This window comes from Musa acuminata, chromosome BXJ1-10, assembly GCF_036884655.1.
Source record: "Musa acuminata AAA Group cultivar baxijiao chromosome BXJ1-10, Cavendish_Baxijiao_AAA, whole genome shotgun sequence".
Classification (NCBI taxonomy): Eukaryota; Viridiplantae; Streptophyta; class Magnoliopsida; order Zingiberales; family Musaceae; genus Musa; species Musa acuminata.
In genome coordinates, this window is record NC_088336.1 from 31,723,697 (window position 1) to 31,749,339 (window position 25,643).

The 25,643-nt window shown below is 39.3% G+C and overlaps 3 protein-coding genes and 1 long non-coding RNA gene across 4 annotated transcripts; all 4 read right to left on the reverse strand.

Moving 5' to 3' along the window:
• Window positions 1–306: 306 nt before the first annotated feature.
• On the reverse strand, window positions 307–7,095 carry LOC103969245 (65-kDa microtubule-associated protein 6). Its single transcript, XM_009382732.3, has 12 exons — window positions 6,541–7,095; window positions 5,868–6,071; window positions 4,596–4,853; window positions 2,444–2,659; window positions 2,217–2,372; window positions 1,982–2,141; window positions 1,731–1,882; window positions 1,524–1,611; window positions 1,326–1,399; window positions 1,167–1,241; window positions 734–1,087; window positions 307–610 (listed from the first exon to the last, which is right to left on the reverse strand). The coding sequence occupies exons 1-11, from the start codon at window positions 6,622–6,624 to the stop codon at window positions 740–742; spliced, it is 1,815 nt and encodes a 604-aa protein (XP_009381007.2). The 5' UTR covers window positions 6,625–7,095; the 3' UTR covers window positions 307–610; window positions 734–739.
• Window positions 7,096–8,355: 1,260 nt separating this feature from the next.
• On the reverse strand, window positions 8,356–12,366 carry LOC135595073 (uncharacterized). The gene is made up of 3 exons (XR_010480275.1): window positions 12,188–12,366; window positions 10,297–10,746; window positions 8,356–8,610 (listed from the first exon to the last, which is right to left on the reverse strand). It is a non-coding gene; the product is annotated as an uncharacterized LOC135595073 (long non-coding RNA).
• A 7,227-nt stretch (window positions 12,367–19,593) lies between these two features.
• Window positions 19,594–21,272, reverse strand: LOC135596211 (purple acid phosphatase 3-like). Its single transcript, XM_065088207.1, has 7 exons — window positions 21,041–21,272; window positions 20,791–20,947; window positions 20,603–20,710; window positions 20,386–20,513; window positions 20,126–20,254; window positions 19,981–20,048; window positions 19,594–19,893 (listed from the first exon to the last, which is right to left on the reverse strand). Exons 1-7 carry the CDS (start codon window positions 21,215–21,217, stop codon window positions 19,683–19,685), a joined length of 978 nt encoding a protein of 325 aa, XP_064944279.1. The 5' UTR covers window positions 21,218–21,272; the 3' UTR covers window positions 19,594–19,682.
• A 1,962-nt stretch (window positions 21,273–23,234) lies between these two features.
• On the reverse strand, window positions 23,235–25,274 carry LOC103969247 (actin-like). The gene is made up of 5 exons (XM_018819998.2): window positions 25,120–25,274; window positions 24,750–24,818; window positions 24,270–24,663; window positions 23,575–24,188; window positions 23,235–23,488 (listed from the first exon to the last, which is right to left on the reverse strand). The coding sequence occupies exons 2-5, from the start codon at window positions 24,807–24,809 to the stop codon at window positions 23,423–23,425; spliced, it is 1,134 nt and encodes a 377-aa protein (XP_018675543.1). The 5' UTR covers window positions 24,810–24,818; window positions 25,120–25,274; the 3' UTR covers window positions 23,235–23,422.
• Between the last annotated feature and the right edge of the window lie 369 nt (window positions 25,275–25,643).

The window sequence follows — 25,643 nt, forward strand, 5'->3', positions numbered from 1 at the left end:
TGCAAATTTGATGACACATCCTGAGAGTGACAAATTCACAAGCACATAGGTTTACAACCTGTTCAAAGGTAGAAGATCTGATCTTGTCCATGTTGATAATGATCTTGAGCTGTTCCATACCACCATCTGATAAGAACAGCATTAATGAACATGCAAGCACAGGTCCACTTCAAATCCATGACAACCATCATAAACCACTGACAAAAGAGTACAGCATCAGTTCCACGAGTTTGTGTCTATTACATGCTGTCAGATTCCTTCCCTAATGGATCCGATGCACTTAGATGTTGTTCAGAAGCATACACATGACGAAATAAAACTCCATCCCAAATCTGAAACACAGTATTCTGGATGTTCATTCTACACTATATGTACATATGAGAGTTCTCTAAGCAAAGATGGAGTAACCACAAATGAGAGGCCTATCAGAGCCGGCAAGTTAGTTGCTAGATCCCCATCCTAGTTAGTAAATTTTACACAGGGCACTACATCTCAACATATTAATCCTAATGTTCGATGACACAAATGAAGACATTTTAGCACAAATGTAATCATTGTTACAAGCACCAGTTTTGGGAAAGTAGAGTCAAAAGCTGATGCATATTCCCTCCTGCAAAGAAAATAGAAACTGATGTTAGTGGAAATTGATAGACAGGTGGCCGGCATAATGTTGTCCAGATCAGATCCAGACAGTTCAAATAATTACTTCATTATGATGTTAATCGGTTCAGACCTGCAGCTATCTGAGAGGTGGAGAACCAACTTCTGAACCTGCGATGGATGTGAATGAAGATATAGTATCCTCCTTGGATACAGCAACAAAATTCAGTGGAGCAGCGGACAACCGTCTTGTCTCCTTGAAGTAGCTATTATAACGGCCAGAGTACGAGCGTGGCGTGAGCAGCTCAGGAGTTGCACTGCCAACAGAAATTCGTCGCGGTGAAGGAGTCATGAAGCCGTTGCCATTCCCGTTTGCCTGATAAGCATTTGTCTTTCTGTTGAAACTATTGCTCCGTTTTGGAGTAGGTTTGGATCCATAAACTGCTTCCTTCTCAGTGAGGAGAAGATTTTGTAATTTTTTGTGTTCCTGCAATAATGAATATAATAATTTGCATGTAGAACTAATAAAAAAAAGGGGCCATTGGTGATATAAAACCAAACTTTACCCTGTATCTTCGTTTTTCCTCTTCCTTTTGTTGTCTCTTAAGTTTGTAGTCTTCTAGAACGGACACCAAGCGCACCTGGAACAAGCAGTAGCAAACAATACTCAGAACTTGAGGAAACATTTCATATGTTAACGAAAGAGGAAAAGACACATGTCTCACCCCATCATATAGGAAAGGCATATTTTTCTCATCCTCCCAAATAAATATTCTGCTTGTCAAATTGTCAACAGTAGCTGCAAAAGATTTTGTAGAATTTACAATGGTTAATTCATGATATATATATATATATATATATATATATATATATATATATATATATATGGCTCAGGTATACTGTAATTAAACCAACAAAAATACCTGGAATTTTACTGACAGTCACCCTTGCCTTCTCTGCACGTTTTAGATTGAAGTGGGCACCTCTTCCGGCACTATACTTGTTCACGTCCTGCAGCCAGCAAAAAAAAGTATAAGGACGGCTATGAAGAGGACAGGTGTGTTATATTATCATGACATTTTCCCCTATTGTTTCAGACACTAATATGGTGGAGAAGCAGAATTTCCTACCTTGTCATAATCTTCAAGCCAATTTTCTTCTTCACATGCCAAGAGCCATTTGTTCACTCTGTCTATAATTTCTTTCCTCATCACAGAATCTTCTTTAGCTTTTCTGATCTGTGTCTCAATGTTCGTGAGAAGTCCAGAAGGATCAACAAGGCCTAAACAGATAAAAGCGTAATTGAAGTCTGGGAGTTAGAGAAGCAAACACCTATAACTACACTGAGTATGGCAAAAGATGTGAAGAAGCATGTTCATACAAGAATCTAGAAGTGCGCAGGCCTTCTCTGGTGCAGTACTCATATCTGGTTCAATGTGTGTGTTTTTGCATATCTCTTCTAGTTCTGACCTTTTCCTTAAAACAAGTTCTTTCATTCTACCAACTTTCAGTTTTTTAAGCCTCTCGACTTCAGTTTCTATCTGTCAAAAAAATAATGATGACCTCAACAACTTCTCAAGACAGTAATGCATAGAAATGTCAATCCAAATGTTAACCTGCTTGATTGTTTCAAGTGAGAATACACCAGAACACATGGCATCAACTTCAGAGGATCCAAGCACAGTCGCCACTTTTTCAAAAGGCTTCCTCTCTTCTTCCGATGAATCCATCAAATCCCATAGATTTTTAAGTGATTCAACGGCATCTCGCAGCTGCAGCCCACAATGGACTATAGACATATGACAATGGTTATATATAATTAAGATTTCAAGATGCTACTTACCTTTTGAGTTCGTATCTTCTTTTCAGTCTTAAGTCTTAGGATGACTTGAGATAGGCCCTCCAGTGTGGCATCACTAATATTGGTGGACTGCTCTGCACAAGTCTCATGCAGACTGGGGTGTACTTCTTCCACTATCTTCCTGAAGTCCATTCCAAGCATACCACATAAAGAATGCACCTCATTTACATGTTCCAAAACTTTATGAAGCCTATCAGACTGGAAGAATCAGTCATGTGGTCAGCATCATGATAGTGCAATTGAAAATTTGCTGAGATAATACTACATGCATCATAGCAAACATGCATGAACTGAAAAATAGTCATGTGTCTAGCATTGTTGCTTGCTTTGAAAAGTCTCATATGTCATCTAGTAATTCAAGAAACACCTCTAATCTCATAGTTAAAAAATGAGACTACTAAAATTACTCCACAGAATCCCAATATTTAGCTCTTTGTAAATGTGCATGAAATGGTACATCAAAAATCATAGTATTTTAAGTATTATAATGCTAACTAAACATGAATTATTAAATAAACATATGGGAAAAAATGGTTGACAAAGTAGCCAAAGTAATGAATATACTCTCAGATTTCTGAATATAGCTGAGAGTAAGCAGTGTCACACTAAGAAAATAGAACACTATTGGACAAAAATTGATACGAAGATATTAATAAAGACTGCCAAACAGATCAGCTAAAGATCATTACTGAGGACACTAACATTAGTATGTTCATGGTTTGCTTTGACATGTGCCTAAATACAATCTAAATGCCTTCATATGATAAAAGATCATATTAGTGTTATCAACGTGTATTTTGCAATATTGTGTTTGGATAAAAATAAAGAAAATTTTTATTTTACAAACAAGTGGCAGTCCATCAATGTTATTCTTAATTTATATCAATAATTTACCTAATATGCATCCAAACACTCCATTAGTAATTAACATTATTGGCAAAAACTGCTATAGCTTAACCCATCATCTTTCTGTAATTTGAAATTTTAAATGTTTGGGAAGTCAAAATTAAAAACTTAACAAGTTATAATTAAAAATTAAGAGCAAAAGTAAAACCAAACTATTAAAGTAGAAAATTTAATCGAAATAAGATCTCTCATAATTTACATAATTAATGGAACACTTTTGTATGCTTATGTTGGAGCACTTGTAATTGTCCACAACCTTGCTATTCTTTGCTACATCCATGGTGTAAAATGCTGATTGGAATATATGTGCTAATCAACAATTATTGCTCCAACCAAACATCAACCAATCACAGTATGTTCATTGTCCTTTTGTATTATCTTTTCAGTGATACCAAATGGTATAGTTTGGTATACTGTTTGGTGTGACACCATTGTTTAATCTCATATTGGAAGTGAGACATATTTTATTATCATGATAAGGCCTAATGTGAGAATTAACCCATTAACTTGATAAACCTGAAATTCCAAGGCCCAAATTGCTTAGAACCATAATAAATTATAATAACCCATTAATCCTTATCTGCCTTCATAACCGTCCTCCTACTTCTAATATGGGATCAAACTGAGGTATCACAATGTCCCTCATTTATGGCTTGATGCCCGTATCAAAGCTCATGACCAAACTCATAGTCTAAGTCCAATTTCAAATGGTGAGCCTAGTGATGACTCCATGCCATGATATGGGCCCAACCTCATCCACAGGTAGCTCATTCTAATTTGAGTCCCTCACTATACTCCAATACTAGGTCACTCTTAAGACTATTTGGCCAAAATCTGACTTGATGGGAAAACTGATACATTAACTTGATAAGTCTAATTTAATAGCAGTAGACCCATCTAGGTTTGTATATTGTCATAGTCATCCTCTGTATCACTCTAAAAGTTTGTTGAAACTGATACTGGACTGATAATTAAAACCTTCTACATCATCTCCTTTCTACATGTATAGGAGGATTGGCAATTATGTAACTTCGTTGACTCTGAGCCTCTAATTTGCATTTATATGTTTGAAAGATGAACAAGAGCAGATGTGTCAAGTAGAGCATTAAAGACAAGGGGATTCTTAGCATGGCCAGGTGTTGAATTTCACCTAACTACATTAAGAATAGAGTTAAGTTCAGTTGAAATAACTTGAAAACTTTAATCTGATGAATAACTAAACTAATACCTTCTCCTTCTGGAGACTTCGTAGCTTTGCTTGATACTCGGTGAGTTTCCTTGTTGACAAATCATGTTCTTCAATCTTGACACCGATAGTTAGAGAGTCATACTGGTGACTAAATCCTGTAATATCTGCATTGAGCTTTTCAATCTGAGACAGTATATCAGAGAACTGCTTGACTCGTTCCTCTTTCTTCATCCTGAGATCTTCCAAAAGAGGGGTAACTGAAGCAAGTCTTTCCTTCAATGATCTAGATTTCTCCATCTGTATACAGAATATTGGTAAGCAGTCAACAGCTGTAAAAAATGTATCCCATAACTGTACTAAAAGAAATTATGAGCAGCAATGTGCTCTCACATTGACAAGCAAAAACACTTGCCTTTAGTCTAATGAACAACAGAATCCATGACTATACTGGTAACCGTTATGTGACGAATGAAGTTTGGGAAGAAAATGAATGAACAACCAACTAAATTACCAAATCTTGCTGAGAATGTCAGTAAGATCTTACAAAGCATTCCCTAAAATCATAAATATATTAACTAAATGATTTTCTTGAAAGAAATATGAAATCACATATCAAAATTCTCACTGACTCTTAGTATGTTTTCCCTAACTTCCTAATAAATGTATCACCTGGGTGGATGACTACCAAATCAATGTCATAAAAATGCAACAGAATCATATCCGATTCCACAATGGCACAGTTAGAAGGGACATCCAATATGTATATCTACATAAGCAACAAATGGAAGGAAAACTTATGTATCTTCACCTCACCTGATGCAAACTGCTTACGAATTCCATACGGCTCGAGTTCATATCTAATTCCAGCAAAACACTTTGTGATGTCTGAGCTATGTCTAAACCATAATGAACTACTGCCTTTGCAGATTCTTCCTTTAAAAAGGGAAGACAAAGACATAGTTTACTGGACAAACCATTACAGCAGGGAGTGAACTATTGTACGGCAATGCTGTTTCTAGCTTGCCTGACATAAGCTGCTCAGAATCCCCTAGTTAAGTTTATAGCAAATTCCTGTAAACTACCCCTGTCTATGCCAGGGTAAATTATTACGTCATTGAGCCAAAACAAGACTAAGATTCGGTTGAGTTGATAGCAAGATGGTGAGCTAATGCAGCTTGGAGTAATCAGTTGATTGTGAACTGCTAATAAAAACCAACATATAGAATTGCAACCAAAGGGCAGTAATCAGCAAATAGAACCCCTTTAATAGCCCAGTGACAAAAAGAACAAGGAGCAGAAAAGGGCTAGTACCTTTAGCTGGAGGCTCTGCTCACCAAGTACCGCCATGAGAGATGCAAGCTCCGCTTCTTTGGCAACCAAAGATTGATGGAGGCGTGCCCTGGCACTCCTGGCTTCGTCAACCTTCCTCCGGTACACTAGCATGCATTCTTTTTCCAACTCCGATAGCATGTGGTCTTTCTCCTCGTCGCTCTCTCCAATCTCTGTCCATATGTGCTGTTCTCACAAGTTCACAGTACAAAGATTCATGGCCTTATCAGTGTCCAACCAAAAGTCAACAACTTAGTACACAGTGAACATCCAATAAGTTGAACCAAGCATTTGAAATTTCCCAACAAACACTACAAGTATCCATACATTCTCATTTGAAAAACCTTAGAAGGCAAATTAGGACATAATGTGTATAACAAGCCCCAAAATCCTAAATTTCTAAATTAGGGTTCCTCTAATCCATAAGTTTTACGAAACAAATATGCAAATCGACAAAGTTGGCCAGTAATAGGAAACCATAGACCCAGTATCCCCTGAAACGTAAGGAAATCAAGAAACACGGAACCAGAAAATACACCTGCAGAGATGAATCCGCCCAGAATAGTAACATTGGAACCCAGAAGTACCTTCGGAATCCAATCAAGAAAGGGAAAGAAAGAGCAGCATTAGCACTGAGAAAGCCAAAGATTCGAACCTCAAGCTCTTGGAGCAAAGCACCACATGTGGTCTCCAGACTGATACTGCTCCGCAACGCCGCCTGAACCCCCAATCCTGCCATTTCCGCCACTTCCCACCTTCTTTTCTCCACAGAAAAGGATGCAAACAAGAGAGACAACAGAACAGAGGCAAGGACAAGAAAAAGCTCCCTGCTTTCCGCCTCTTTCTTGGCCACACGAAGGTAAAACAAGCCAAAGAAGGCCGTGCAAGCTGCTTCTTTTCCCCCTCCCAGAGGTTTGGTGTGGGAGAGATCTGAGACGAGGGTTTTGGGGGGTTTTAGTAGGGAAGCAGGTAAAGATCAAGACAGGGAGGAGGAATGGGAGAGGTGTGAAGGAGTAGCAGCAGATGTAGCTCTACAGAGTAAGCAAGAAAGACCAGCTGAGGCAGGTGGGGAGGGGGAGAGTATGGAGACCGGAGACTCGAGATAAAAAAGACACCTTTCTAGGTTTTGTGAAGTAGAGCTACCACATAAGCAAGCATGTGAGACTCGGAGGGTCTCTTAAGCACAAGCAGGAAGGGCAAGTCATTGTCTTCCTTGGAATACTACAATCACACATCGTCGTAACATCACGAGCTGAGAGCCATGGAACTCAAGATTGGGGAAAGTAAATCCATTATAAAAATCAGTTTTTTTATATAGAATTCAAGCATTATGCAGTGCTATGGACAAAAAATTGCACTATTGGAATCTGTGTGGTACTTTTCAGATCACTTGTTTGCTGGCTAATGTTGCTTTCCTTTGCTTAATCCAAAGAGGGGTGAATGATGTGGCTTATGCTCCCACCTGAAGGATTTGAGGGAGGAGCTGATGCAGTGTGATCTCCTCCTGCTAAATGCACAGAGGAGAATCTTTCTGGGGTCATCCACTCTCATGGGTGGCACAACAAACACAGCTGCTGGCATGAGAAAAGCAATTTAGGAATATGGATGGCAACAAAAACAACTGCTTACATTAGAATTAGGTGGTGTACTGTGTAAGAAAGGGTTCCTATTTTAGAGGACTCTGGTTGCAGGTTGAGGTGCAGCATCCTAAAGTCAACTGCTGAGCAAATACCAAGAAGGCCTTATGAGCTTGTGAGTTGTATGCTTTGAATGATTGGGCTTATGGTGACCCTAACTCCATATATTTGTCACATTTTGGTCTCAATAGTCATCTGCAACCAAGTTTTATATGTATATGAGCTTCTGGTTACAGCTACTCTACATGACCTACTCTTTAGTTCTGCATGCACGGAGACACACCCTTTTGCCCACTTAAAATATATAGGTTTGTTAAGTATAATCCAGTTAGCAGATGGGAACATCATTCTGAAACAATGGCAGTTTCAATCATTATAATGTTCATGACAATGCATAGACAAGGTACAAAGAGAGAAAACTAATGCTAAAACTCATTATTTTTTGCTATAACAACGTTTAGCATCAGAAAAAACCTATCATTGATTTACAACATATTAAAAAAAATGACTTAAAAAAAAACAATGCACGATTACATTTGAAAATTAGTATTTTTGATATTTTACAATGATACAATCAAAATTGATATTTTATCGATCCGTCTAAATACCAATATTAAAACAAATAAAGGTGTCAACTAAAGTATTAACATTAAAACAAATGAAAGTGTTAACCAACTTAGCTGGTAAGAATCTTAACAGTTTATCGTAAAATTCTTGACTCGATTTACTATTTATCCTTTTTTTAAAAAAAATTAAATAAATAATTTATTATAATACATTATCATATATTTTATAGATTCAATTATACAAATCGGTGGGATAAATTATTGATATCAACGTACTTCCAATTGGAAGTTCCTCTCAAAGCGTGCCATTTCACCAAATCAATGCAAGTCGTTTATAGGGTTATGCGCGAATTCTAATGTGGTCAACCAGAAGATGGCGTACATCAAAGCACAAGCAACCAGTGATGGGCATGGATCACCTGCAGCAGTTGTGGTGCTGGAGAAGACCTCAGTGCATACTGATACAAATGGATGGTGGGTCCTCATTAGCTTCCTCCACATCCTCAATATCCAGTTGCACACCTGTAGTTGGAATAGAAGAAGAAGCAAGATGTGACTCGCCACCAAATTACAAGGAACAATGAACCATACAACAACCATCACAAAAAAGTAGCATCACAAGCGTCGCCACATTAGGTAAAAAGCATGGACAAATTTATACCAAGCATATTGTGAGATTTAAATGAATGAATGCCTTTTAACTCAGGGTATCAAGTACCCTGCCTTCAAATCCCAACTTAGATTGAAAATGTAGAACAAAAAAGTACAGATGAACAACTCATGTTGTGCAGTATGTGTTTTAGATGAAACACACTAATCATGGTCATCAAACAATCTGCCATAGTCCACTGGGAACAGTATTCTTTCTGACAGATAATAAGTGTTGATAAGCAAGCAAGTTAATCTTGGTTACATCATTCAAGTTTTTGCACACACCTAACAAACATTCTAATTTATGTAACATTTTAATTCATGAAGCTACAGTTGGAACTATAACAGAGTCTGATACTTCATCTCATTCTTTATGGCACTCCTCTCTTTTTTATTGGCAAAAGGGGTGGCTAATACAGCTAGTAGGTGCTTAATTGTGTAAACTTTGCAAACAGACACCCAAAGAGGAGAAATGAAGGGCATTTTTGCCATGAGGACACAAGGCTTAAAAGATGAAAAGGCTTATGAACAACTAAGAGAAAAAAGAGAAACTAGTGAATTGCCAAGGCTTGGACCCCAAAATGATAGAAAACGGAATAAAACATAACTAAATGACTGTACTTGGGGGGGCTCTACAGTTTGAGCTGTTTTTTTTTGGGAGAATAATTGATTTGCTAATAACCATGAAAGTATTCTCCGAACAGTTGAAGATATTTGTGAGGGATTCTATACCTAGCATAAATAATGACTATTTTTTTCTCCTAGCAAGCATCTAGACATAAAATAAAAGCTACATCATAAATTGGTCGTTGCATGCACCAGCATTTCTTGATTCATTAACCGATCCAATCATTCAGGTTGGCTGGCAGAAGAACTTCAATCAAGGTTAGCAAGGGAAGCTCTGATGGACTAAACAATCATTGATGAGAAAGTTTCATCCTTATCCTTGTCAAGGTAGTGATTGATAGTTCCCAAAGCATCATCAGTTGGGAAGCCCCATCCTCGTTGCTGTCATGGAACAGCCACCAAAAACACTCAGAAAAGTGAAATTTTACAAGAAAAAGAAGAAGATAATGCACAGGCCTCATCCTTATCCTTGACAAGTGCATTGATTGATAATTCTTAACCGATTAGTAGTTGCGAGGCCTCATTCTTGTCCCTGTCAAAATTTGCCTACTAATACCATGGACATGACTCATCGTGTGAGTCAGACAATTCCAAAGAGATGAGCAAGTAGCATGAATGATTGATTGTGACCTTGATATATTCTAATGAGGTTGTTGCTTGATCAGTTCAAATCATCCATCCAACTCCGTGACCGAAAATAAGGATAGTCTGACAGAAAAATGCTGGTTATCAAAAAGATATTAAGTTTGAGAGACAACCATTGAGTTCAAAAAAATGAAAATCTTAAAGATCATTAGCAAAGGAAAAAAGAAGCAGGACACAACTGACAGCAGCAGAGCAGAGCTAGAGAAATATTTTAGCTTAAACAATGCAACTGATTGAAAGCCATAATTCTAATTGGGAGATTATGTACCATAAAACATGGACTACCTGTTTACAAGGATGAAGTTTAGTAGTCTCATTGTGGTATAGTTTAAGCTCCTGCCATCACATGATTATGCCAGTCGAGTGTCAGAAATGGTGTATAGCTAAAATAGACATGTAATCTGTAAGTTCGCTAAAACAGATGCCTTTTATATAAACAGCCACAAAATATAGTAAAAGTAAAACAAGGATACTTCTTGCAGGTTCCATGAGAATAGTATACCAGTTGTATACAGAACTAAGATAGTATGCTTGAAACTTCTGATGATCCCAGTAACAATTACCAAAATCTTGTTGCTCGTCTTGTAGAGGGAAGCTACAGCAAATTATGATGCCATCATGCAATGAGATTTGCAATCATATAGCTGCCTTGATCTGCTCTCCAAGACTTGCAAAAGAATGCATGTCACAGTCTTTGTAATATCTCTTCTTCAGAGTAGTTGGTAACAAACTTCACTGCATCAAGGTGACTATGCATTTTAAATGGCAGCTAATGCTTTAAATCTCATGTGACATTGATCATAATTGCAAAATTCTTTTCAATGTGAATGTGATATTATGTCATGATTTCTACAATTTCATACACATGGCCTTGCAGGAAGATCTCTGAGAATAAGGATGGCACATAATATTGAAGATAATTATTGTTAATTGGCCTGCTAAACCCTTTGACTATATTAATTTGCTGAGCTAATTCATGCTGAGTACAAAATTAATAGATAAAAAAGTAAACAGTAATTTTCTTATGTTATATTGGCAATTTAAAATATATTGATTGCCAAGTCATATAGACTTTTTTGGTGAAAGCAGGAAGGAAAATCTTCCACCTAAAGAAATACATGGGTCAAATCCTTTTGACAATATGTCCACAAGGATTCAAACAAAAACCTCTTCAATTGGTAGAGGGGTACAAATCACAGACAAAATGTTATGGAAGACGCTATCAGTTAACAGTACCTGCTAAATCATAACCACTCGATGCTGTTTCCGAAAAAACAAAAAACATTTGAAATAAGCATGAATGACTAGCATAAAATTCTGGATTCTTCTCTACCATGTGATATCTTAACCTGCCTAGTATTGGCTGTAATAAGTTACCCCCTTGTTAGTTGCAATATTTGGTAATGGTCATCACCGAAGATTATAATCCCATCTACTTTGTTATTCAAAAATCACATTTCAGAATATAGTTCCTCCAGAGAGCAAAGGGAACATACACAATGAATCTTTTGATTCCTTTTCTCTCTTAGGGTTGACCATATACGAAGAGTTGAAGACGTTGCACAGAGATAACCTATTCACTGTAAAACATGTGGTAACTTGATGACTTTTTTAGCACAAATATCTGATACTACTAGTATACAGTAACATTAGTTATCAGCTTCTAAAAATAACTGTTACATTGGTGGTTGCCCTAAATAAAATAATGGCTGGAGCCTGTTTCTATCAGGGCCAATTCAATATTTGAAAATATGATCTACAGTGATGATAGCAAAAGAAGATGAAAGAGGCAGTACTGCTGATACCATTTTGGCAATGGATTGCCCCTAGATGATCCAGTATATCAGATATATTTAGATGGCCCACCAACAATCTTACAAGGCTAAGAAATGCGCTGTCATTCTTGATTGCAATCCAATATATTCACATTGGTTATGCTCAGATATGGTTTTGATAAACCTATGTTCTACACTATCATTCTTGATAACGAAGGATACCAGCAAAGAGACGGGAGAAATCCGTCGGCGAAGAAGGGAAACGCGGAGTACTTGACGAGTGAGGGGATTTGGAGTTTCTTTTGTCAGGGATTCCGAAACTAGAGTTAGGGTTTCTAAAACATGATGGATTGAGATTTGAGGAACTAAAGAGGCAATGGGTTCGGGGGGAGGGAAGATACCAGTGAGGCGTGGAGGATGAGGAACTCGAGCAGGCGATGGCAGAGGCATGGAGGGATCGAAAAGGAGGAGGACGGGGCACCGTCTCCCCCATTTGCATCAGTCTCTCCATCTCCGTCCCCATCTCCATGAATCGGTAGCAGGGCGCGAAAAAATGAACCGCAATCATAAGAACCGGACTGGCTTGCAAACAAACCAAACGAAGGGCCAACGGATTACGGAACGAACCGGTGGGTCGATTATTTAAATGGTATATATATATATGAAAGGATAATTTTTCTTAAAAAGTTTTTTTTTGTTTACTTTTCGTTACCATTTTTCATTTATTCCATTTGGTGCCTCATATTTCATATTGTTACCTTCGTACGGCTATCGTTGATCCATTACGATGCCCCACATTTGTCACAATCGTAATGTTAAAACTAAGAAAGAGATATAGAGATTAGAAAGGGTCAGGAGAAGAGAGATAAGATGATTATTAGCAACACAAAAGGAAATAAGATGAGGGTCTTTGAAGAGGGGCGTGGAAACAAAGGGAAGCTGAGGGCCTGTTCGCAACCTCGTTGACTTAGGCCTTGTTGAAGGAAAAGCCAAACTATGGTTGTCTCCTTCCTCTCGGGTCTCTTTCCCTTCATCGATGACCTTAGTGTATAAGGAAAATCTAACAATTGACATGGTGGATGACAAAAGACAACGAGACAAAGGTGATAAAGCGATAATTAGAGGCATTATAAGTATTATAGAAAATATAGTTCACAAAAGAATGAGAAAAGTAAAAATTATAGACACCTTCATAGAAAAATATAAAAAGAGGAGCTTTTCCAAGAAATTCACCCTATATTAAATAACTACTATCAAATAAATTTTTAATGATATGATATTTATTATAAAAAAGATTAAAGATATTTTGATCATTTTTAGAAAATTAAAATAGGTCCAATCTACGTCAATAAGCTAGAATTTGATGCAAAGTTAGCCATGTGGGTCAAATTAAGTTTAGAGAAATTAATGTTAGCACCAAATTAGATGTAGAAGATGATAATAAAATAAAATAATTGGGGGATGAAATTAAATACTAATAATACTTATGGACTAATTAATTATAGCGAATCTCTTTTATTGATGCAATCCATGAAATTTATTTATTTATTTAATCTTTTTTTTTTGTATCATTTCAGTTTCATGGGATGTAATTTATTTGAAGAAGAATAACGAGTGATTCTTGGAGATGGATTTGGGTAATGTAAAGCCCAGATATTGGCCCATGGAAGCCCAGTCTTCTGTTCCATCCATCTTCACCACCTCGCCACCCTCATCAAATAGAAGAGGCCACTGTTTGGAAGGTAATGATGGCTTGGCTTCACTCCCTCTCTGTTGCATCAGACACATGCCCACCGTATCTCCATGGATTGACATGCTTCCCCCTTATTTACCACCACCCTCCTCGCCTCGATAACACGTCAACAGCCTCTCGGTTTCACCTTCGGTTCGTCCTCCGTGACCTTGGCCGGAGGTGCGTCTCCAGTCCTCCTCCTGTTCTCTTATCTATCAAAGTCGTCCTTTTTCAGTTCTTTTACGTGATCCTTTTGGTGATTTCCGCTGACATCGAGTGGTATGATTGAGACTTCGAGTTAAATGATCAGGAAAATGATGAACTCGGTGGAAGAAAGATGAAGGCTGTTGTTTTGTCTGCCATCGTATTTCGGTCGTTCTTATTCATGAAAATAATGTGGGACTAGGCTTTCTTGTAGTATTCTCTGCGCGTAATCTCAAGAATCCTGCTTGATGATATCCCTCATTGATTCAATGTGCGGGAATGATCGAAGAAAGGTTCTTGCTCACTTAAGTTATTCCTGAACTTAACATCAAGAACCCTGACTGATGATGCCCTCTTAAAGAAAGTCGGTGAAAGAGAGTTCTTGTGTTTAAATTACATTCTGACGCCCCTTTTTCCTTCTTTTTTGGATCCTACCAATTCCGTGTGTGTGCTGTGGTATTGGCTGCTCATGGATAAATTCTCATGTAATCTTGAAATGGTCCTCTTCTTTGTATTAGAAGAGGGGAAAGGTCTTCGTCTTGGCTCCCAAACCCATCATGATCAAATATTCTTTTGCATACAACTTTGAAAAAACTACCTAATGATATCTTTTTAACTACTGTAAGAACAATGGGAAATTATAATAAAACCTTCTAATACTTTGTTTTCAAAGAATGCATCTTCTTTTGCTTATGTTGTTTTATTTCATTTGTTTTTGACTGGAATGAGGCTAAAAAGAGGACTCTGAGTGTATTTTAATTGTGTCTATAGCTATTTCTTATAGCTTTTGATGTTATTTTTTTTATAGATATTATGCTTCTGAATTTTGTCTAGCTTGGACACCAGTCCGAGAGCTTGTTGTTGGTGTTGGATGCTCCTGAAATATGTCTGTTCTCTTGGGGTTTGACAGTTCTATCGATGGATTCGGCTAATCCTAGGCCAGATAAAGTTGCTCAACTTCACAAAGAATATACGATACCGCATGGTCACCACCTGCTTAGCCATACCAGGGCTGACAATTACTTTAATTATGTCCACTCAGGTGTTCCAAGGCACATCACGATATTTGAAGAGGATGGCTGGTTAGAACTCCCTGAGGCATTATCACGGCCTTTCATTAAAGGATTCAGAGAGGGAAGATCCTCTGTAAATTTATATGTGAACAAGGAGCTATTTCTCTTAATTGATTTCTCCTCAATGGTCCTGATAAATATCAGAATTCGGAAGATGCAGTCAGTGGCATGGATGGACGAAGCTGGCAAGTCCTTTTTACCTTATATGGCTCTTCTGCAGGAGGGCATTCCTCCAACCGAATTTGATGCCTGGATCTTGGCCTGTGGATGTGGGATACAAAGTGCAAGCAGTTTACAACTTGCAGAAAATGAAGTTCCAATCTCACAGCAGCCTTTTCTATATCCATTTGTGTCTAGACTTCAAAGAAGCAGTGCAAGTTTTCTTGCTGTTCAGGAAACATTTTTATCAGGAATGGGGCCATTTGCAACACCTGCTAGCATATTAGATATCTATGCGTGCAATGGTCGACATAGGCTGGAAGCCTTCGAGAGACAAATAGAGTTCACTGCTAGGGAACGTGGGAATGCAAATGTGAAGTATGGATGGTATGGCTCAACAGACAACCGCATAACCGAAGCTCTTATAAATGGTTTTGGCCACAGTGGGAGGCTCAGTGAAGTAGGAGTTCTAGGCACTGGCATCTATTTGACACCTCAGGATCGTGCTTTTGCCAGGTGCTCTTCATAATTTGTATTGTTTCATCGAGCTATAATGACATTCTAATACTGTGATTTTTGTTTCTGATACCGAGACCCTTTTTAGCAAGTAATATACTATGCAACATTTAAAGAGATCAGATCATCTTCATCTTTAGCTCAAACTATATTTCCTTCTATTGGAACTTATTGGTAAGCATACTGCAATAATGAACCCATAGAGCACTGAATTGACTATTAATGTTAGTATCGTTTTCATTCATTTTATATTGTTGTCTCCTTCTGTTACCCAAGAGTGAAAATTCCAACTGGATATTGAATATGCTGCAGTATCCCAGGAGTAGGCTGCAACCAACTGTTAACATCAGATCACAGTGAATGTAACTGTAAAGGGACCTCTATGGTTAATTGGCTTAGATTTGAAATATTATGAGTTGGCCAAACATTTTTTTCCCTAATTATCAAATCTCGCACCATGTGGAAATAGTTTACCATGTAGATCACCCAATTGTCATTCAAAATGGATATTTTTTATTAATCAAAGATAGTGCTCAAGCAAAAAAAGAATCACATACATCACCCAATTATCATCCAAAATGGCATTGTTGATTAGTTAAGTGTAGTGCTGGAGCAAAAATCAAATGCCATACATATTATTATATAAGCTCAACCACACACACACACACCGATGTAATGCACATCTATAGATAAATTCAAGATATGTCTCTATTGATAAATTTAAGATATCTCTGTCTCATCTGCCATGCATATAGTGTACCATAGAGGTAAAATACGTCCAAAGATATCCTGCATCTAGTAGATTGTCCTTGAAAGCATTATAATCAATACCATTGGATGTGATCCAGTTGCAATCAAAGTGCCTAGAAACTAAAACTTGGCATTACTCTGTATTTCATGATCCAATATTTTTTTCTTAAACATTTGGTTTTCAAATTGTACAAACAAGTTTAGTATATGATATCATATCTGCTTAACTGTTTAGATAAACATCAACATCTTGAAAAATTCAAATTGCATTGTTTAGAGCAAGGTGTGTAATACCGTACCATACCAGTGTTTCGAGATTGGCTCGATACGGTATGGTACTGGCGTACCGAGCAATACACCAGGGCTTATCGAGTGATTTTAAATATTTTTTCCTCTTACTGTAGCACTGTAGCACTGCTACAATGTACACTGTAACACTATAGCACGGTTCGTCCGGTAACAAGCGGTCTGCATACCGATATGCTGTCAGACTGGTACATACCGCCCGTACCAAGCGATACTATTCGAAATTGCATACCATGAGTATGTTCTACACTATTTACCATGGAACTTTCCTCGTTGAAAATACAAAATATGGGAAGAGTTAAATTTTGGTTTCTAGACATTTTAGGTGCACTATATCATGTTTAATGGTTTATGATAATCCTAAAATGCCAAACATTTGATAGTTTCAAAGTATTTCTGTCTCAATCCTGTTGTATATCATACTATTTATTTTTAAAATTAACTGTGGCCATGGGCTAGTTATTAATGCAAGATGTTCTTCTGATCTGAATTTTCTGTTATTTCTTGCTTTCTGTAAATCCAGCATTAGACTCTGTGAAGTGGGAAGTGGAGTACAACATATGCTGCTTTGCCGGGTTATCATGGGGAATGCAGAGCAAGTCCGGCCAGGATCAAAGCAATACTGCCCTAGAAAGAAATATGATATGGGTGTTGACAATGTTCTAAATCCAAAGTGTTACATTGTGTGGTCGACACATCTGGACAAATATATCTACCCAGAGTACATGGTCCGTTTTGCACTGCCCTCAAGAAACAAGGGTACTGTGATGCAACTGGACTCTTAACACATTTCATAAGCATTCCTATAATTCATGTGGTTATCTGTTTATTTCCATCTCTTCAGAGTACTTGTGTGGACTAAAGGATATAAGGTTCCATGTGGAAGATCACAAGGTTTGACTGAGCAATTCTCTCTCTTTAACCCTTGTGTCAATATAAAATTTATAATGTGTAGCTCGGATACTTTCTAGTTTGCTTTTTGTTCTCTTGTGACAAAAGGTTATTAGGTTATTTTGTTAGTTCCTGTTTTACTTACCACTATGCAGGCTTGGTATGAATTAGCGGGGTCATTAGAACCTTTTGCACTGCTGTATGTAGAACTCCATGATAGGATAGCTCCTTGGGCTAGGAGATTGTTTCTTCATTATCTTATGGAGTTTAAGGTATGTCACGAGAACTTTGGGTTGAAATTTGAATTAGCCTTTTCTTTTTTCCTTTTTTTAAGGGATATACTGGTTTCTTTGACAGAGGGATATAATAACTCGAGAAGTTCTAATCATGAAAATGGGTTCATTTGTTCAAGAGCTGCTTCCAGCACCTGAAACAGCCACAGGAAGAGTAAGTTGCACTAGACAATCGATAGATGAGTCGACAGGCTATTCATTCAAAATTTAGGAATTCTATTTACCTTATTTGTTTTTGGCATTTTTGTTAGATTTCATGTATGCTCTCTAGTGGGAAGAATTACCTCTACCAAATTTGGAGATTGCTCTGGCTAATTTGCTTAGCTTTAGTAGTTCATTCTTTACTTTTGTTTTGTATGATATTATACTCTTAAGTAGAATCAACTTAATATCAAATGTTTAAACGCCAAGGGATAATATTGCAGAAAGTAAAGCAGGTAAAATTATGCTTTGAATTTGTGTTTCATCAAATAATGTATATTAATTACTAGTTACTAGCCTCAATCTAGTTCTACATTGTGCTTCACATGCAGATGGATATAATATGATCCTTTCTGTCAAGAAAAAATTCTCATGATTCTGTTATTTCAAGATGCAGGGGAGTGATCATATGGCATCTTCCATCATTCCTGGTAACACTTTTGGACCAGGAACGGAGTCTACTTCAGCAATGATGTGTAGGATTACTTTTCTTGCAATGGCTACAGAAAACAGAAGTACTGGAATGACACAGCCTGGTAATTCTGCTTCAAGACAGTAGCAAAATCATGGTGCTAATCCTTGAGCATTTGAGGTAATTCATGGATATGAAAGTTTAGCTTACGTATTATTCAATAAACAGTTTCTTATCATTTGTCTGGGATATACCAAATATGATCTTCATATTGTTTGTCTGGGACATACCTACTCTTTGTGTTTTAAGTCTTTCAATAAATAAATTTATCAAGTCTTTTGTTTTTTCTTCTGACTCTCTCTCTCTCTCTCTCTCTGGCTCTTGGTTTCTTATGATTGAGTTTCCCGTCGTTTTTAGTATGTAATCACAAAAATGAAAACTTCAGCTCATCTAATTGTTTGTGCAATTTTATGGCATAAATATGTCACTCTTTGCACTCCAAACTTCTGTAGATGTTCATTGAGAACTTGCGTTTGGGTAGCATCAGCACATTTACAGATATGGCATTAGATCTGATTCTGTAAGCCTTCAGTATAGTTTGAGGATTTGATAGGATCATCCTATCAAGCATTGATCTTAAGATGCAAAGATCCTGATATATTTGTCTAAGATAAATGTATTGGATGGTACCGATGGATTTGAAGATTTTAACTAGATATATTTGTCTAGTGCTAAAATCTTATCACAAACGAAAACTTGTGACAGTTTGTGAACAATCATTCCAAGAATCAGTTTTGCTGGTGGATACACTTAATATGAAAATCAAAATGCTGAGTAAGGAAGTGGATCAACACAAAGAAACTGAGAGAGCTTGAAAGATGTACAAAGGAGAGGAAAACTGAGCTTTAGATCACACTGACAGTAGACATGACACTGGAAGTGACCTGGCGAAGTATCATGCCTAACACTATTTTCCCCTGCAAAGATCATAGGGATGAAACTTTACTTGTAGTGTTCTCTAACCTTTAGATCTATCTCATCTTTTTAGCTCTGATATTTCTTGATCAGTTACAAATTGTTTAGTTTCTGGCAGTAGGTTTCTTTTTTCCAAAACTTCAAATTTAAGTCTAAACAAATATCATATTTGACTTTTGCCACAGAGAGAAGAAATCACATTGCCAGCATATGCATATAGGAACAATGATAGGATTTACTAAGTTTCAGATTCTCAGACAACAAACAGTTGGCTAGCATCCATGTAGAAGTCATCTGAAACTGACCAATCGTAGTAAATATCATCATTGAATTTTGATACAACTAATAGTTTGAGGATTGTGGCACAATCAGGGTTCTTCCCTCCTACATTGAGCTATGAAGCTCTTTGGTCACACTCCATTTGTGAAGAACACTGCCAAATGCATCATAGAACACCACCTGAGCCATGGTCTTGGTCAGCTGCAGGGACATGAACCCTTGGCCATCGTAGAAGAATCGAAGTTTGTCGGCATTCGAATTGAAGACACCCCTCCATGACTTTGAACCACCTCCACTGGTTAGGTATTGGATTGGACTACCAATGAGGGATAGACTGTTAGGTCTCTTGAAACAATCCTTGTCATATATCTTCATGTGGAGGAGAAGACACTAAATCCTGTACCTGTCATTACTGCTAATGTGCTCGAGGCAGTGGTCATGTCCATTTACATACAGATCAACTCCATGAGCCTGAGAAATTTTGGTAGCATCAGTATATATCTTGAGAACCAATCTCAAAACTTTAGCATCTCTTTGAGCTAAATCACCTTAAGAATTGGGAGGAGTGATGAGAGGAGCTCCTTTGTATCTCTATGTATGCTCACGCTCCTTATTGTGTGGTGTCCTACTACAACCTTCCATGTTGCTCTTGATTCCTTCAGTGCTGAATCCAAATCCTAATGACACAATAGAACACCTCATGGTACAGAACTTTCATGCAGTGTTAAACATGATTATAATTCTACGTTCTTTTGCATCTTTGCTTGAGCTGATACATGAAGGATTATGACACAGATGAATTTTGTACCTTCAACAGATTCGAAACGTAAGTTTGGCGCGGGGCGACTTCCCTCCAGTCGTAGTGATGGCTCTCGGGATTGTTCCAGTAATGATCAACAAAGGGAGTTGTATCCACAAAGAAGAAGTCCACAATTTCTAGTTTTCAGAAGGCAAAAGAAGTAAAAGATGAAGTGATATCTACGATTCTACATAAGCTTGTGCTTCCTTCAAAGACATTTCTGCACCTGCGTTAAGGATGAAGGATCTCAAGCAGAGCCATTTGTTATCGAGTTCTCGGAGGACAGGGCTCAGTTGTGCCAGCACATCGCCCCTGTAATCATGATTCCCCAAAACTAGAGAGAGAGAGACCTGTTTTATTAGATAGTCACCCAAAGTGTTGAAGAACACAGAAGAAGATGAACGAGGAACATACCGCTGTACCATTGCTTCTGTAGGCTCTTTGCTGTGTACACATTGGTGAATGATTCCTCGAATGCCTTGTCGTCGACGCCGGTCAGGCCGCTGTCGTAGAAGTTGTCGCCGGTGGATACCACGAAATCTATGTCGAGCTCCTCCCCGATCCTTCCCATCTGCGACCAATGAACTCGAAGAGAGTGGGAATCTACACATCCCGGGAATGAGAAGGAAGAGAGTTGCGCATCAAGAGAGATATGGCAGCCAACCTGAGTTGCCACTTGAGTTTGATTGAACTCCCCTTTTCTTCCCCAGTCGCCGATTACCAACAGGCTGAGAGATCCATCGTTCTTGATCGAGTGCTCCAGCTTCTGGAGCTCCGCAGAGGAAGAAACGAGGGAGAGAACGAGAGCCAAAGCCATGATCTTGCAGGAGAAGCTGGCCATGGCCGTGGTCGATGGAGGACAGCTACACGAAGGACAGCGAGTGATCAAGGAGGAGTAGGGTATACATAACGACGCGAAGGACGGGCATGGGTGGCCAATCGAATCTAGAGGGTGATCCTAATGATTGGAAATGGACAAAGAAGGGCAGTGGAATCTAGTGAGATAAGCTTTTGTAATGCGGGGGGACCCGACGCTGGCCCACGTCACGTAGCCTGCCGACTTGGCACGACGTTGTGCCGATAAGGACGGGACACGTATTCGACTAAGATCATGGGGATCATCTGTTAGGCCTCAAGCAAGGTTCACCAAGTTCTTATAATCGATTATTGTGGGTCCTCTGCAACGTCTGCCACATCGAGTTTTGCTGACGCCAGCAGTGTATCCCGCCGGTCTTGTTCTGGTCAAAGAGGGCAGAGATTCAGCACAGCTGTGACGTCATACTCATGGGGGTGACACAGCAGCACGACAATGGGTTTGATCCGTCGATAGCGATGACAAACGGCAGAGAGGACAAAAAAGTGCTAAGAGAATTATATTTAATAATAAAATAATGAAAATCTCTCTCATAATTATATTGGTGAAAATAATTATAACACTTGTATGAAAACGAAGATGCTACACTATCATAAAGAGGTCATATCTTATCAGTCTTGTTCTCGTTTTCGTCACAAAGGAAGAGGTTCGGGTGAACGAGAGTTGATCCATCATATTCTGAATTGAGGGTTCGGGTGACAAAGCAACGTAACGAGAGGGTTGATCCATCAATGGTGCCAACGAAGAATGACGAGTAGGTGAAGGAGAAAAGAGGGAAAAGAAGTGCTAAGAGAATTAAATTTAATTAAAAGGAAGGATGAAAATCTTTCTTATATTCAATAACCTTTAGGGTTCAATAAAAAATAAAAAAAAAATCATTCTAAAAATAATAAATCACTAATAAATTAGATATGTTGTATACAATAAAATATATTAATATTACATTAATAATTGAGTTTTGTCATGAAAGAAAAAATGAGAAAAAAATTATTACGACTTGTCTACAAGAAATAAAAATTTTAACTTAGCTCTTGTTTCATCACTCAAAAGTAAAAAATGATCTAATAACTATGAAAATAATAAATCAATAGTACTTTAGATAGATTACATATAATAAAAAAAATATTTGAATAAGTTTTAACAATTGAGTTTTATAATTCTTATTTATGATCTAATAACTATGTCGAACTTTTTCATTAAAAAAAGAAAAAAAAATATCTAAAAACTAAAATTTTAGTAGAGTTCGTCAGATGACCGACCCACTCAGACGGGAGGGAGGCAACGAAGGTGACGGGGGGCGGCGTCACTCGCGATGCGACCGGTGGAATGATAAGGAGTATCTTCGTCGGAGTATACTTATCATAACCTGCAGAGTTCAGGAATATCACATGGGCATGACAGCAATCATTCACGGCTTCTTTAGACATAAATCGGAAAAGGATGGGAATTCAATGATATCAATCAATCAATGCCTGCAGAGGAAATCCATGAGCGGTTGTGGAAAGCAACGGAAGCTGTGGGCTGTACCAGAAGACCAGCCCGGCCGCCGCCTTCGCCGGGTTTCACAAACTGCTACGCGCATCACTTGTTCGCTGATATGTCGCAGAACCGAAAACTTCGTATCGGGTCACCTAAAACAACTTTTGCCTTGGGATTTGGAGATGGCAGTAAACAGTTGGCTAAGATATCAGGCCCTGATGGATGTCGGTATAATGGTGAAGACTCCCACCGCAAGTCTCCAACTGTCATTAACTACCTATTGATTTTATTGTCCTTTTATGGTTTATTACAAAGATATTTTCTTTATTTGTAAGAGTAAGATTGCATGAATTGTTATTATTGTGCATTAGATTGTCTTTTTCATGATCTTCTACAATGATATGAAGGAGACATGTTTGCTGCTTGCAGTGAAGGAATCATAAGCAAAATGGCAGCCTCAGAAGAAGCCAAACGCAGCAAATTCTCCAACACAAGTTATAGATGATGTCGAGAACCAGAAGAACATGTTTGATCCGATTTAATGCCGCAGCCATCGATGGGCTGTCCCTCAGAGAACACCTTCATCCCTCTGCTAAAGACAATATGATCAAGAAAGGAAAGGAAAGCAAAGCAAAGCATGACAGTGTGGATCTCTGTCGACCAATGTGGCCATGTCTCCTGGTCTCGAAGCGATCAGAAGCATTTCCTGTGCACGATCGATGGACCAGACTCGTCGTACTCTGCCTTGGCAATCCACATCTGCAACCAAGTTCTGCTGTCAATGACCAAATCCGGCAGTACGAGTGCATGAATTGGTGGTTGAGAATCGAGGATGGTTAGATCACCTGTTGGAAGGTGCTGAGAGAGGCCAAGATGGAGCCGCCGATCCAGACGCTGTACTTCCTCTCCGGGGGCGCCACCACCTTTATCTTCATGCTGCTGGGCGCCAGCGCCGTGATCTCCTTGCTCATCCTGTCCGCGATGCCGGGGAACATGGTGGATCCTCCGCTGAGGACGATGTTGCCGTACAGGTCCTTCCTGATGTCCACGTCGCACTTCATGATGGAGTTGTACGTGGTCTCGTGGATGCCGGCGGCCTCCATCCCGATCATCGATGGCTGGAAGAGGACCTCCGGGCAGCGGAACCGCTCGGCGCCGATGGTGATCACCTGCCCGTCGGGAAGCTCGTACGTCTTCTCCACGGCCGAGGCGGTCTTGGCGGCCTCCATCTCTTGCTGGTAATCGAGCGCGATGTACGCCAGCTTCTCCTTCATGTCCCTCACGATCTCGCGCTCGGCCGTGGTGGTGAAGGAGTAGCCGCGCTCCGTCAGGATCTTCATGAGGTTGTCGGTGAGGTCGCGCCCCGCCAAGTCCAGCCGCAGAATCGCATGCGGCAGGGCGTAGCCTTCGTAGATCGGGACCGTATGGCTAACACCATCCCCGGAGTCGAGCACGATGCCTGCACGCACGAGGCACGCATCAGGACTGTCGCGGCCATGGCGATGACAGCGACCGTGGGCAAGGGAGTCCGACCGCGTACCAGTGGTTCTCCCGCTGGCGTAGAGGGAGAGAACAGCTTGGATGGCCACGTACATGGCGGGGGCGTTGAAGGTCTCGAACATGATCTGGGTCATCTTCTCGCGGTTGGCCTTGGGGTTGAGGGGCGCCTCCGTGAGGAGGACGGGGTGCTCCTCCGGGACGACGCGGAGCTCGTTGAAGAAGGTGTGATGCCAAATCTTCTCCATGTCGTCCCAGTTGTTGACGATGCCATGCTCGATGGGGTACTTGAGGGTCAGAATCCCCCGCTTCGACTGAGCCTCGTCGCCGACGTAAGCGTCCTTCTGGCCCATGCCCACCATGACGCCGGTGTGGCGTGGGCGACCGACGATGCTGGGGAAGACAGCCCTGGGAGCGTCATCACCGGCAAACCCAGCCTAAAGCAAGAGAAGAAGGCCATTGTAATGTCAATCCCAGTGGTGGTGGTGGTGGTGGTGGTGGCTTAGCAGTACACATAAAGTACCTTAACCATGCCAGTTCCATTGTCACACACAAGAGGTTGGATATCCTCACCCTCTGCCATGCTCTATCTCTGCCAAAGGAAGAAGAAGACTTCCTGTATTAGTAATGATGCAGAAAATATATAGAGACCCAATGATTAACTTAGTTTTCTCCATATTGTATAGCATAAAATGTCTAACATTCGCAATACAGACAATCAATCTGCATGCTGATTACATTTTCTCATCCTGACATTTTACGAAACCTGCATGTTTGCTCACAGAAATCCATGCAAAATCATGTTCTTGACATGGACGAGAGATGCAAATTATCTCTACGCAGTAATTCATCTCCAAAAGACTCCAAAATGAACGAGAAGATGAGATGAGTACCAGCACTAATGAAAGATCCTTCGGCAGGGGAAGGAGAGGGAGAAGAAGACTGAAGGGAATGAGAGAGATGGATCTGTCTTCTTCTCCCCTCTATTATTTCTTCTTCTCGGCGGCAGCGCGGTCGGGTTTTATACGGGAGAAGGCGTCGCAGCGGGCGGAGGTCCGCTTCGTGCGGCGCTCCGACCTCCAAAGCAACGGGTGTCCGCTTCTCCCTACCCGGCTTTTGTGGGACGATGTAGTGGCAATAGCAGTAGCATTGGATTTGTCGGGTTAGTGGAGGATGTACCCGATCCGTTTAAGTCGAATTATGTGATGAAGATGAGCTTGAATTAATAATTATGTATAAAGTATAAAAACACAACAATTCTATGCATTACAACATCAACAGTCATAGATCTTTTGTAGTTATTAAGATACATAAGAAGTCATATTCCTATTTAAGTTAAAAGTTTTAATTTTTAATTTATAATTTTTAGTAATTATTTTTAGATCTCTTTTGGTTGTGTCAATAATAATTATTTCAT